The sequence below is a fragment of the Oryctolagus cuniculus genome, chromosome 7 (assembly GCF_051225735.1).
Source record: "Oryctolagus cuniculus isolate XC-2025 breed Fujian yellow rabbit chromosome 7, ASM5122573v1, whole genome shotgun sequence".
NCBI classification, from domain to species: Eukaryota; Metazoa; Chordata; class Mammalia; order Lagomorpha; family Leporidae; genus Oryctolagus; species Oryctolagus cuniculus.
The window spans coordinates 149,960,993-149,974,153 of NC_142873.1; the positions used below are offsets into that span (position 1 = coordinate 149,960,993).

At 59.9% G+C, this 13,161-nt stretch overlaps 1 protein-coding gene across 10 annotated transcripts in view; it reads left to right on the forward strand.

Moving 5' to 3' along the window:
• HSPG2 (heparan sulfate proteoglycan 2) overlaps positions 1-13,161 on the forward strand; it is a 101,759-nt gene that overhangs the window by 39,932 nt on the left and 48,666 nt on the right. For 8 of the 10 annotated variants that reach the window (XM_051856722.3, XM_089299215.1, XM_070079129.2 and 5 more), the window contains exons 4-13: positions 4,602-4,711; positions 4,804-4,862; positions 5,042-5,202; positions 6,570-6,698; positions 6,957-7,205; positions 7,293-7,412; positions 9,620-9,751; positions 9,926-10,070; positions 10,156-10,307; positions 10,404-10,550. In XM_051856722.3, coding sequence (XP_051712682.1) covers positions 4,602-4,711; positions 4,804-4,862; positions 5,042-5,202; positions 6,570-6,698; positions 6,957-7,205; positions 7,293-7,412; positions 9,620-9,751; positions 9,926-10,070; positions 10,156-10,307; positions 10,404-10,550 — 1,404 coding nt within the window. Of the gene's footprint in view, positions 1-4,601; positions 4,712-4,803; positions 4,863-5,041; positions 5,203-6,149; positions 6,201-6,569; positions 6,699-6,956; positions 7,206-7,292; positions 7,413-9,619; positions 9,752-9,925; positions 10,071-10,155; positions 10,308-10,403; positions 10,551-13,161 lie in introns of all 10 variants that reach the window. The other 2 variants (XM_089299212.1, XM_089299213.1) reach the window with 1 other exon arrangement.

Sequence of the window (13,161 nt, forward strand, 5' to 3'; positions counted from 1 at the left end):
ACACTTCCTGTGGCTCGTTCTCATCCTTCAGACATCTCGGAAGAGAAGCCCTCCTTGGCCCCCCAGCAGAAAATGGTAGACTCCCCCTAGGCATAGCAGGCCCTGTCCCCAGCCCCCATGTCTTTTTTTATTTTTAAAGAGTTATTTATTTACTTGAAAGTCAAAGATATACAGAGAAGGAGAGAAAGAGAGAGAGAGAATGAGAGGCAGAGAGAGGCCTTCCATCCGCTGGTTCACTCCCCATTTGGCCCCAACGGCCGGAGCTGCACCCATCCGAAGCCAGGAGCTTCTTTCTGGGTCTCCCACATGGGTGCAAGGGCCCAAGCACTTGGGCCATCTTCTACTGCTTTCCCAGGCCATAGCAGAGAGCTGGATCGGAAGTGGAGCAGCCAGGACTCAAAGCAGCGCCCATATGGGATGCCGGCACTGCAGGTGGCGACTTTACCCGCTACGCCGCAGCACCGCCCCCCACCCCCCAGTCTTTTTGCCTCAGTCTGTGTATGCCTTGCTGATGCGCTTTCTTTCCTGTTTCCTGTCCCTGGATTGTGGTCTCCGTGGGGATGCAAGTGTCGGTTCGCGGAGTTCATGGCTGAATCCCCTGCCCCGTGGGCATACCTGACATATCACAGGACCTCGATATAGGTTTGTTAGAAGAGTGAATGCCCTTCTCAGACGGGAGGAAATAAAGCCAGGTGCATTCTCCAGTTTGTCATAAAGAGCAGTGATTGTAACGACAGCAGACCGGAAACTCCTGCCGCGCCCCAGGCACCATTGCAAGCTCTTGCCGTCTGTAGGCGTGTTTAATCCTCACAGCAGCCTTGGGGTGGGCATGACTATTCGCGTTACTTTTTTATACAAAGATTTATTTATATTTGAAAGGCAGAACTGCAGAGAGGGAGAGACACAGAGAGAGGTCTTCCATCTGCTGATACACTCCCCAAAACCAAAACCAGGAGCCAGGAACTTCATCCTGGTCTCCCACCTGGGTGCAGGGACACAGTACTTGGGCCACCCTTTGCTGCCTTCCGGGGTACACATTTTCAGGGTGTTGGATCAGAAGCAGCTTGGGAGCTGGCACTGTGGTGTAGCAGGTAAAGCCGCCGCCTGCAGTGTCGGCATCCCATATGGGCGCCGGGCGCCAGTTCATATCCTGGCTGCTCCACTTCCGATCCAGCTCTCTGCTATGGCCTGGGAAAGCAGTAGAAGATGGCCCAAGTCCTTGGGCCCCTGTACCCACGTGGGAGACCCAGAGGAAGCTCCTGGCTCCTGGCTTCGGAATGGCTCATCTCCAGCTGTTGCAGCCAATTAGGGAGTTAACCAGCAGATAGAAGATCTCTCTCTCTCTCTCTCTCTCTCTCTCTCTCTCTTCCCCTCTCTCTCCTCCCTCCCTCCCTCCCTCCCTCCTTCCCTCCCTCCTTCCCTCCCTCCCTTCCTCCCCTCTCTCTGTGCAACTCTGACTTTCAAATAAATAAATAAATCTTAAAAAAAAAGGCAGCATGTCCAGGGCTTGGACTGGCACGCTGAGAGCACCGTGGCTGCTTCACCCGCTGCGCCACAGCCCCCGCTGCAGCAGCCTCATTTTACAGATGCGGAAATGGGGCTCAAGGAAGTTCAGTGCCTGCTCAAGGTCACAGGGCTGTGAACGCAGCTTGGCTGCAGAGGTTGGGTTTTGGGGTTTTTTTCCCCCTAATCCCATCCACGGGTTCACTCCCCAAGTGCCCAGGAGTCCAGAACTCAATCTGGGTGTCTCCCATGTGGGTGGCAAGGACCCAAGCAAGCCCTTGAGCTGTCACCTGCTGTTCCCAGGTTGTGCATCAGCAGGAAGCTGAGTCAGGGCAACAGCCGGGACTTGAACCCTGGCACTCACGTGTGGAGCGCAGGCGTCTTAACCGCTGTGCCAAACACCCACTCCCAGAGGCTGCGCTTTTGCTTTTTCTTTTAAAGATTTATTTATTTATTTATTTGAAATGCAGAGTTACAGAGAGGCAGAGGCAGAGAGAGAGAGAGAGAGAGAGAGGTCTTCCATCTGCTGGTTCACTCTCCAGATGGCCACAGTGGCCGGTGCTGTGCTGATCCAAAGTCAGGAGCCGGGAGCCTCCCTGAGATCTCCCGCGCAGATGCAGGAGCCCAAGCACTTGGGCCATCTTCTACTGCTTTCCCAGGCCACAGCAGAGAGCTGGATCGGAAGTGGAGCAGCCGGGACTCGAACTGGCACCCATATGGGCTGCCGGCACTGCAGGCGGGGGCTTTACCCACTACGCCACAGCGCCGGCCCCAAGGCTGCACTTTTAACCACTAAGCTCTGGTGCCTCTCCTAGGACGACAGCTCATCATATGCTGCTCCTGCCCTGTGCCAGGCTGTGCTCTCAACACTGTGCACGTATTTTTTTTTAATTAATTACCTTATTTGAAAGGCAGAGTTATAGAGAGAGAGGGAGAAACAGAGAGAGAGGTCTTCCATCCACTGGTTCACTCCCCAGAGGGCTGCAGCAGCCAGGGCTAGGCCAGGCTGAAGCCAGGAGTCAGGAGCTGCAACCAGGTCTCACATATGGGTAGCAAGACTTGGGCCATCTTCTGCTGCTTTTTCTCGGCCATTAGCAGGGAGCTGGATGAGAAGTGGAGCAGCCCAGAACGAACCACTGTGGCGCCCATATGGGATGCCCACCATATGTTCCACTCCGCCACAGCACCGGCCCCTCACCCACATTGTGAACTTTATGGCATTAAAAAAAAATCCTGTATATAACAGGTGCTTAAGAAACAACTGAGAGCTGTGTGTGTGTGTGTGTGTGTGTGTACTCATGCAAGGGGACTTCAAACAGCTTGTGGAAAAAATAGGATTAAAAGATAAGTATTTTGGTGCAAAAAAAACTTTGAAATCCATGTGTAGTTTTTTCATAATATTCATTTTTTAAGAGTTACTAATTTAGTTGAAAGGCAGAGTTACAGAGAGAAGAGGGGGAGAAACAAAGAGAGAGGTCTTCCATCCACTGGTTCACTCTCCAAATGGGCAAAATGGCCGGAGCTGCACAGATCCGAAGCCAGGAGCCAGGAGCTTCTTCTGGGTCTCCCCCGTGGGTGCAGGGGCCCAAGGACTTGGGCCATCTTCTACTGCTTTCCCAGGCCACAGCAGGGAGCTGGATTGGAATTGGAGTATCGGTTCTCGAACCGGTGCCCATGTGGGATGCCGGCGCTTCAGGCCAGGGCGTTAACCCGCTGTGCCACAGCGCTGGCCCCAGCATTCATTTTCTATTAGCTTTTTGAAGACTGCTTGTATGCATGGATTTCAAGAGTCTTTCGCACCACAAAATGCCTCTCTTTTAATTCCATTTCCCATCACTTCTCAGTCTTTTGGCTAAGATCGAGTGTAATTCCATTTTGCACAGACTTGAAGTACTTCCACCTGTAACTCATCGGCTACTTGATTTAATTAGTGTTGATAACACACGTGAGGAGTCAGCATGTGACGGGTGGGTTAAGCTGCTGCCCGCTGTGCCGGCACCCACACTGCAGCACCGGTTTGAGTCCCAGCTGCTCCACTCCTGTCCAGTTCCCTGCTTATGCTCTCGAGAAGGCAGCAAAAGATGGCCCAGGTCCTTGGAGCCCTGTCGCTGGTGCACTTGGGAGACCCGGGTGGAGGTCCTGGTCCTGGCTTCTCCCTGGCCCTGCCTTGACCACTGTGGCCACTTGGGAAGTGAACCCTTGGATTAGAAGACCTCTGTCCCTCCCTCTCTGTCACTCTGCCTTTCAAGTAAGATAAATCATGAAAAACAACAGTGAAATCCATGGAGGAGCTCATAAACACTTTGAAATCATGTTTGTGTATAGTAGGTGCTTAAGAAACAGTAGTTGTATGCGCACATCAGGTTTGTTCAGCCTTCACTTACTGGGTGCCAGGCACTCTGCAGGCACGGGGATACAGGAGTGAACGTGGGCCAAGCATTCATCCAGGCCGCCGCGTGGTGGTGGAGGGAGGAGAGTGGCAGGGCTGCGTCTGAGCAGAGAGAGGTGCGTGGGTGTGCAGTGTCACCTGCTCCCGTGGCAGCCCAGTGTGGCAGAAGCCAGGAAACAGAAACTCGGAGAGGGGAGGCCGGGGCCCACGCTAACCCTCGAGTGCTGCTGGGACCCGAGTGACCCCCACGTAACCAGCAGGATCTGTGCAAGGCGGCGCGAGAGGTGCCCTCCTGGGGAGTGCTGTGGGTGCCCAGAGGAGAAGCCAGTAGCCCAGTCCAGGCCGTCTTCTTGGAGGAGATGGTGGCTGGGCAGAGTGCGGAGATGAGAAGACACTGGCCAGGGAAGCCTGGGGTAATCCCTGTGCCTGGCAGCCCCCTCTGGAAGCCTCCCCTCCTTGTCCAGCCTCCTGAAATGCCAGTTTCCTCTTCTGCATCATTACTTGTCCCTGTCACTCAAACTGGGGCTTCAACTTGGACCTCTGGACAGGGCTTCCAGGGCCACTGTGGCCTGAGTTCCTCTAGGCAGGACTGGGCGCAGCCGTGGGCACATGGCGGCCCATCCTCCGCTTTGTCCACCCATTGGTCCAGCTGCCTGAGGCCCCCGCAGGCCAGGCTGAGCCCCTCATGGTGACTGGCCTTTTTGCACAGTGTACTTCCGGGCCCTGGTGAATTTCACGCACTCCATCGAGTACAGCCCTCGGCTGGAGGATGCAGGCTCCAGGGAGTTCCGGGAGGTGTCGGATGCCGTGGTGGACAAGGTGAGGGTGGGGAGCACCCTCAGTGTGGCCGGGCAGGGCTGGAGGTGGCGGGAAGACGTCGGAGGGCTGATGGCTGCTGTGTTCCTCCCCAGCTGGAGATGGAGTACGCGAAGATTCCTGGAGACCAGGTGGTCAGCGTGGTGTTCATCAAGTGAGAAGGGTCCCCCTGGGCACCGAGGGCAGGCAGGCGGGGCCTGCGGGGGCGAGTGGCCATTGGTAGAAATTGGGGAACTGGGGCGGGGAGAACTGGGCCCCTCGTTGCCCAGCTCTGTGAACAGGACCTGCCTCAGGCGTGGTCCTCAGCCTCCCCGCGCCCATCCCCGTCGGCAGGGAGCTGGACGGCTGGGTCTTTGTGGAGCTGGACGTGGGCTCAGAAGGCAATGCGGATGGCGCCCAGATTCAGGACGTGCTGCACAGGGTCGTCTCCGGTGGTGCCATCGCCTCCTACGTCACGTCCCCCCAGGGGTTCCAGTTCCGACGCCTGGGCACCGGTGAGCCTGACCTGGGGCCTGGGGCCACCACCTCCGACCTCTGAGATTTGCAGGGTCTCCACCCTGCTCTCCCTGCGTGGGCTTTCCCACCACTGGGGACCGGGCGCTCCCTACCTCTCAGGGTGGCCCTGTGGGTCTCTGTGCAGAGCCCAGACTGCCCACCCTACCTCGCCCCTGTTGGGTCCAACGCCCGCTCTCTGCCCGTGGACACTAGTGATACCTCCCGTCCGCACACACCCAGAGCTTTCAAGTCCAGAACTCTGTGCGCTTAGTGGTACTCAGCTGTGGTGTGCTGAGCACCCACTGCGCCAGGCACTCTGCGGAGGCCCTTACGTCTCCACAATTCCGAGGAAGCGAGCTCTCCCCCTCCCATCTCAGAGAGGAGGGCACCAGAGCAGAGCCGTGGCTTATCCCGATCCACAGAGGCCCACAACGGGAAAGCCAGAATCTCAGCCAGACCCTGGCGGGGCCAGTCTTGCCGGGACTCGAGATGAGACGAGAAACAGGCTCAGAGAGCGTCAGAAACGTGCCCAAGGGCACAGAGCTGTGAGACGCAAACGCCTGGCCTCTGTACGCTGAGCGGGCCCGGTCTCTCCTCCTGCTCCGTAGTTGCTTCCTCTCTGGGCCACACAGTCGCAGCGCATCCCTTACGGGCTGTGGCTCTCCGCCCTGTCTCCATCTCACTCTCCTCTCCCTGGGAAGGCTCCCACAAGTCACCATCCCTGCCTCCGAACAAAGCTCAGTTTTGCCACGATTCAGCCCAGTTAGAAAACACCCGCCTTGTTCTGCACCTAAGACCTCAGTGACCGCACCCAACACTCAGGCTTGCTCTTCGGACGTCCCCAAGCCCAAGTCTACTCCCACTTTGCAATGAGTCTTCCTGCCTGGGGATGGCGGCATGGGCCTGACCCAGGTGGGTCGGCTGCTGACCACATCTTCCTTTCCAGCACAGACCCCCCCGCCCCCTCCGGCCGCCGTGGGGGTCACAGTGACGTCAGGTGAGAGTGTAAGCCCAGCCTGGGCCCGGCTGGGGACATTGAGAAGTTCAGGGACGGAGGGACAGAAGGACAAGGCCAGATGGCTGGGCACGGCCCGCAGGCTGCCCTCTCGCTCCCTCCTCCCTCCTCACTGGGCCAGGCTGTGGCTTGCATGTGTGTGGTGTGGTGGCTGCATACGTGTGGCATGTCTGCTGTGTGTGCACCCTGTAAGGACTGCCAAGGCCACCGCCGTGTGTCTCACATCCTGTGCGTGCTGTGGATGTGCCCACCAAGTGCTCGCCGTGTCTGCCACAGTGGCCCCCTCGCCGCCGTGCACTGCCTGTGCTGTCCCCACCCGCCTGCCCCCTCTGACTCCTCTCACCTCCGCAGTGCCCCAGATCCCGAGGGTCTGCACCGAGGCCGAGTTTGCCTGCCACAGCCACAACGAGTGTGTGGCCCTGGAGTATCGCTGTGACCGGCGGCCCGACTGCAGGGACATGTCGGATGAGCTCAACTGCGGTGAGGGGCTGTCCAGGGGCACACATGGCCTGTGGACACCAGGGTGGGGCTGGGGTTCCTCACGCAGGGCTCAGAGTCAGTCCTGGGCCATGAGGCTGGGGCGCAGGTGGAGGGGTCAGGGGAAGCAGGCAGAGCGTGGTGACATCACAGTCAGGGCTGCAGGGCGTTCTCTTGGGGGTGCAGGGAGGACCTGTGGACTTGGGACAAGGACTGAGGAGCCACCCCTCCTGCTAAGGGCCCCCTGTGCTCCGTCCACAGAGGAGCCGATCCCAGCGCTCAGCACCACGAAGCCCTTTTTGGAGACACCGTCTTTCCCGCCCCAGCCAGAGGTCGCCACACAGCGGCCACCAGACATGGCCATTCCCCAGCCTCTGTTCCCCAGTCTAGGCAGGCCTGAGCCCTGTGGGCCCCAGGAGGCTGCATGCCACAGCGGGCACTGCATCCCCAAAGACTACGTCTGTGACGGGCAGGAAGACTGCACGGATGGCAGCGACGAGCTGGACTGCGGTGAGCGCCAGCCGGGGCTGGCGGGGGGTGCGGGTGATCAGGCACTGGCCAGGGCAGGGCTGCCGCTGACCCTGCCCCATCCACCAGGCCCCACACCGCCCTGTGAGCCCAATGAGTTCCCCTGCGGAAACGGGCACTGTGCCCTCAAGCTGTGGCGCTGCGATGGCGACTTTGACTGTGAGGACCGCACCGACGAGGCCAACTGCCGTGAGTGTCTGCGGGTCCGGCCGGTGCCCCACCCCACCCCCTTCTCAGGCAGGTGCATCGGCCCCTCTCCGGCTGAGCAGGGAAGGCCCGGAGACCAGCATCGAGGTCTGTCTCTGACCAGACTCTCACTCCGAGCTGGCCTTTGGAGGGAGCAGCATGGCTGTAGGCTGAGCGTGGCTGTACTGCTGTGGCCCGTGTCTCATTGCGTTTCTCTGTCTGTTACTGTTCATCTGTGTGTTTGTGTGGGCTCAGGTGAATGACGAAGGTGGCTTGCAATGCCAGAAGGAGGCAGGGGCAAGGCCAAGGCTCTGTCCACTGTGTGCTGCTCTCAGGGAGCACCTGTCCCCGGGAGACTTGCACACAGCAGACGTTCACTCGGCTCACGGTCTCGAGGCCACACCTGGAGACAGCCCCCTTGCTTCTGCCACGGCAGAGAGTTCGCGAGGGAGCAAGAAGGGAATCAGATTCATCCTTTGTCCACAAGCCCCCTTCCCCAGCAACCACATCAGCCCATTCCCGGGCAGAGCCCTGAGGACCTACTCCCCTCTTAGGGCCCCACCTCTCAACCTGTTGCCTTGAGTGTCCAACCTTGGCCTTCGGAGGACACATTCAAACCACAGCGTGGAACCATGACACTGGCTCTGAGTGATTGTTCTCCATGTGCTCACTTCTTCATCCGTCTGTCAGACCAGTCACCCATTCAGTCACCCAGCCAGCCACCCATCATCGCAGCATCCTTCTCTCCCACCATCTGTCCCCTCGCCCACCCACCCACACATATATCCATCCAATATCTACCCACCCACCCATGCACCCACCTGTCCATCCACCCACCCACCCATGCACCCACCTGTCCATCCACCCACCCACCCGTGCATCCACCTGTCCACCCACCCACCCACCCGTGCATCCATTGCCCGTCTACCCAGCTTTCATGCCGCTATCCACACTTCTGCTCCACGTTCTCCCTCCCATCCATCTCTCCATGCGTTTCACTACCTGTCTATCCATCCCTCCCCTTTCACTCGCCCAATCATCCATCCATCCGTTACCTGTCTACCCGCCTCTTCCTCTACCCACCTAATGTCCATCCCTCCCCTTTCCCACCCTCCCCTGCATCTACCTAACCATCCACGCATCGATTGCCCAACATCCATTTCCCCCAGCCATCCAGTCCATACTTTGGGCGCCATAACAGTCACCTCGGTGAAGGAGGCTGGAGAGTCAGAGGCCACCTGTAGCATCCCGCGTCCTGTCCTGGGAGGCGAAGCCCCGGCTCGTCGGTCCAACCCTGGGGATGTTCAAACCATTTCCCTGTGGACATGGCTGTTGGGGGCTGGTCTGCCTTCTCCTTGCCTCCACCCTCCCTGCCCCACAGCAAGCACTGGAGAGAGGCAGGCCACTGGTGACGCCCTTCTTGGGGCTCTGAGCTTGCTTGACGATGCCAGCCCCTTGGGAGAGGGAAAGTAATCGAGGGCTTTGGTCGCACAGAGGCCTCTGCTGGAGAAGAGGCCAGGGCAGGCCGGGGCCTCATTAGCAGGGCCCAGACTAGCAAGCGCGATGCCTCGGGTTTCTCCAGGTGTTGGGACAGAGGCCCTGTGGCTCCCCTGGGCTGTCCCTCTGCGTGGCAAGCTCCCTGCTCTTCCGTGTGTCTTCTCCATGTGTGGTCTCTCTCGAGCTGTCTGTCCAAGAAGAATGCTCATCCCATCTGCTGGAGCTGCCTAGCAGGGGCCCAGCCGCAGAGCCAGATGGGCTCCGGGCCTCTGACCAGTAGAGATGTGGCTGCCTGGGGTACGGTGCCACCCTTGGGCCCATGAGTGGGGCGTCAAGCGTTGAGCCCCACAGGAGGAGCTGAATGGGGCAGGCCCCTCACGTGCCAGTCCTGCAGAAAGAACAGGATCCCCAGTGCAGGGTCCCTGGTGTCCGGAGGTACCGCCCGCCCTGTGGCCAAACCTTCCATGGGGCCCATGTGCACACATGAGGTGACACTCGTGACTCTGGGACTAAGGGACACTGCAGCTGGGACGGTACTATGCCAGGCAGAACTGTTTCAGGGGAGGCAGGGGGCGGGGCGTGAGTGCTGGGGTGGCACTGTGGGCAGGATGAGAGGGACCTGGGACGCTGGGTGGACTGCTGGGCTCAGGAATGGGCTGGGCCTCCCTGCAGGGGTGCCCCCGGTGCCCACACCGCGTGGCTCTGTCCCCTAGCTGCCAAGCGTCCCGAGGAGGTGTGTGGCCCCACCCAGTTCCGCTGCGTGTCCACCAGTACTTGCATCCCAGCCAGCTTCCACTGTGATGAGGAGAGCGACTGTCCCGACCGCAGCGACGAGTTTGGCTGCAGTGAGCAGGGCACCAGGGGAGTGGGAAGGGGGAGATGCGGGCCCTGTCCCTGCGCTGGGTGCCAGGTGCTTCTGTCCACAGCCCCCACCCTTCACCTGCCTGGCTCCTAGGAGCTTTCCCCCCAACCCCTCCCTTGGCCCCTCAGACCCTTCACCCCAGCCCTGGTCTCCCCAGTGCCCCCGCAGGTGGTGACCCCTCCCCAGGAGTCGATCCAGGCTTCGCGGGGCCAGACAGTGACCTTCACTTGTGTGGCCATTGGGGTCCCCACCCCCATCATCAACTGGAGGCTCAACTGGGGCCACATCCCCTCTCACCCCAGGTGCGACGGGCCCCAGGTGGTGGGTGGGAAAGGGGGCGGGGCAGCGGCCAGGACCCCACCTCCTCACCGTCTCGGGGCCCACCAGGGTGACAATGACCAGCGAGGGCGGCCGTGGCACCCTGATCATTCGCGATGTGAAGGAGTCAGACCAGGGTGCTTACACCTGTGAGGCCATGAACGCCCGGGGCATGGTGTTCGGCATCCCTGACGGCGTCCTGGAGCTCATCCCGCAGCGAGGTACGGGCTGGGGGCCGGGGGCTGGATGGGCCCTGGGTGCAGGGCTGGGCCTCCTGCCGGTGGCCAGCCGTAACCGCCCTCCCTGCTGACCAGCAGGCCCCTGCCCCGACGGGCATTTCTACCTGGAGCCCAGCGCCTCCTGCCTGCCCTGCTTCTGCTTCGGGGTCACCAACGTGTGCCAGAGCAGCCGCCGCTTCCGCCACCAGATCCACCTGCGCTTTGACCAGCCCGGCGACTTCAAGGGTGAGTTGCCTGGTGACTTCAAGGGTGAGTTGCCGGGTACGCGGGCCGGTGGGCAGGTGGGCACCAGGGGAGGTGGCAGGGGCAGCACCAGGCTCCCTGGTGGCCTCCCAGGGCAGGTACAGGGGTATGTACTGCATGGACACAGAGTTGCTGGAGAAATACTGAGCCCTGGAAGAAGAGGAGTATTTCAGGGGAAAACAAACAATTTTAGGGAAAGCCAAATGCGTTCTTGACCTTTGGCCCCTTCCAGGGCTGCGGAGCCAGATTCCTGGTTCGGATCCTGGCTCTGACAGTTACTGCCCGCGTGCCCTTCCTCAAGTCACTCACTGTCTGTGGCTCAGTTTTCTCATTTATAAGATGGGGATGGATTAGCGACTGCCTCCTAAGCTGTTGGAAGGCCTTACTGGGTGAACCACTCAGAACAGCGCCTGGTCCATGGTGGGCATCCGGTGGTCTTTGCTGAGGTCATCATCTCGTCCTCGTCCTGAGACAGGGGGCCCCAGTGCCCGCCATGTGAGAGCCCAGGCTCCCGCATCTCGGCTGTCTGACTCCGGGCAAGCCGCGCGGCGTCTTGGGGCCTGCGTGTGAGCAGTGCATGGTCAGGTGGCTTCGCCACTGTGTGAACCCCAGGGTGCATGGGCACGGATCTGCGTGGCGTGGGTCTCGGTGCCGTCCGCAGAGGCAGCAGGCGTGAGGCAGGGGAGTCCAGTGCCAGGGAAACACGCCGCTGTGTCCTACAGAAACCCTGGTTTCTGTAAGGAGCACTACGCTCCTGAAGAACGAGAAAAAGCACGCCGCGGCAAACCCACGCAGCAGTGCCGCAGCCGCTTGCACCGGGCTCGGTGTTGCTGCTGCTGCGTTGCGCTCCCATCGCTGGCCGTGCAGCGCTCGCGTCGGCTCTGCCACTAGCACGGAGCAATGCAGTGCGCTAGCACGTCCAGCCGTGGGAACCCCACGGCAGTCCCGGGGGAGCCCTGGGGTGCGTGCAGACACAGGCAGCCGGACTCAGCCTCCTCGGCTCCCAGAGGCACAGTGGCAGAGCGGCTGGGCGCATGAGCCGGGATCAGGTGGGCTTGGGCTCACTCCCGGCCCCCACACAGTCCCTCAGCTCCCCGGCTCCCTGTCCTTCCCCCTGCCCTGGAGGTGGGGAGACCCGGACCCTGGCCGCCCGGCTCTGCACTCTGTTGTTCGAGGAACTTGAGAGAGAGCAGTGTCAAGCGTGGGTCCCTTGGGCCATTGTCCCCAGCGTGTTTGCAGGGCTGGCCCGAGTCGCACGCCAGCCCCGCATGGCTGATGAGCTTGGCGAGGTCAGGGCTCTGTCTGCAGTGTTAAGATGACAACTCCGAGTCCGAGAGGTCGTGAGGCCTCGCCAGGGTCACCCAGCTGTTGAGAGGCAGCGAGCCGGAACCCAGGCCCCCGACGGAATCTGGATGATCAGGCTGGGTGAGGATTCCAGGGCGAGCAGGTGGCCTGTGTGTGGAGGGCGCCTGAGGGCGGCCCCAGCAGGCCGGGAGGCGGGAGCAATGCTTGGATTTGCAGGCTCTCGTGCCCCTGCCACAGATGAGGGCCTGGGCGTCTCTGCAGGGTTGCAGGGGGTACAAGACAGATGTGAACTCTGTAAGGAAGAACTTTCTAGAATTCACACCTGTCCCAAGCTGGGAGGGGCTGCCTGTGTAGGTACTGAGCTCCCCATCACCTGGCACTACGCTGGCCAGTGTGGTAGTCACCAGCCACGTGTGGCTGTCCACGTTTGGATCCTGTCACCCAGATCCAGTGTTTGATAGCCACGTGTGGCTAGAGGATGCCGTGTGTGAAAGCACAGATTCAGAGCAAATCCATCATCATGGAAAGTTTTGTTGGCAGATCCTGCTCAGGGAATCCCTGTGTGTGTGTGTGTGTGTGTGTGTGTGTGTATCTAGGAGAAGGGTAGACCAGATGACCCTTCATAGCAACAACAGTAGTAAAAACTAACTTAATTTTTTTTCATCTATTTTATTTATTCAAAAAAGAGAAATCAAGATATCTAATCCACTGGTTCTCTCTCCAAACGCCCATAACACCTGGACCTGGGCCAGGCCAAAGTTAGGAGCCAGTTCTCCCACATGGGTGACAGGGACCCAAGTCTTGGAGCCACCACCTGATGCCTCCCAGGACGTGCGTTAGCAAGAACCCCAGAGAGGAGCCAGAACTCAAACCCAGGCTCTCTGATGTGGGCTGTGGGCTGCACCTTAACTGCTACCCCAAATGCCTGCCCTTAAAAAACTGGTGTTGGGGCATCTCCTTGGGCTATAGCTAATTTTGTCGTAATAACTCCATGAGGCAGGCCAGAATTTATTCCATTTTACAGATAGGGAAACTGAGGCCCTCACCTAGGCTCACCGTCTGGAGCATGGTGGAGCTCTCCACTGCCCACCCGGGGCTGTCCCAGCCCCCCGGGTCCATGCATCGCTTAGCAAGCGAAGGCCCTGAGAAGTCCTGCGGCAGAGTCCCCTGGGCCTGCCTCTGACTGCTCCCGAGCGTCGCGTCCTGGCTTTCGCTTTCCCCGGAGCATGCTTCAGGAAACGCTGCTCCAGGACTCTGAACGAGAAAAGCAACTTTGCTTTCTCTTGGC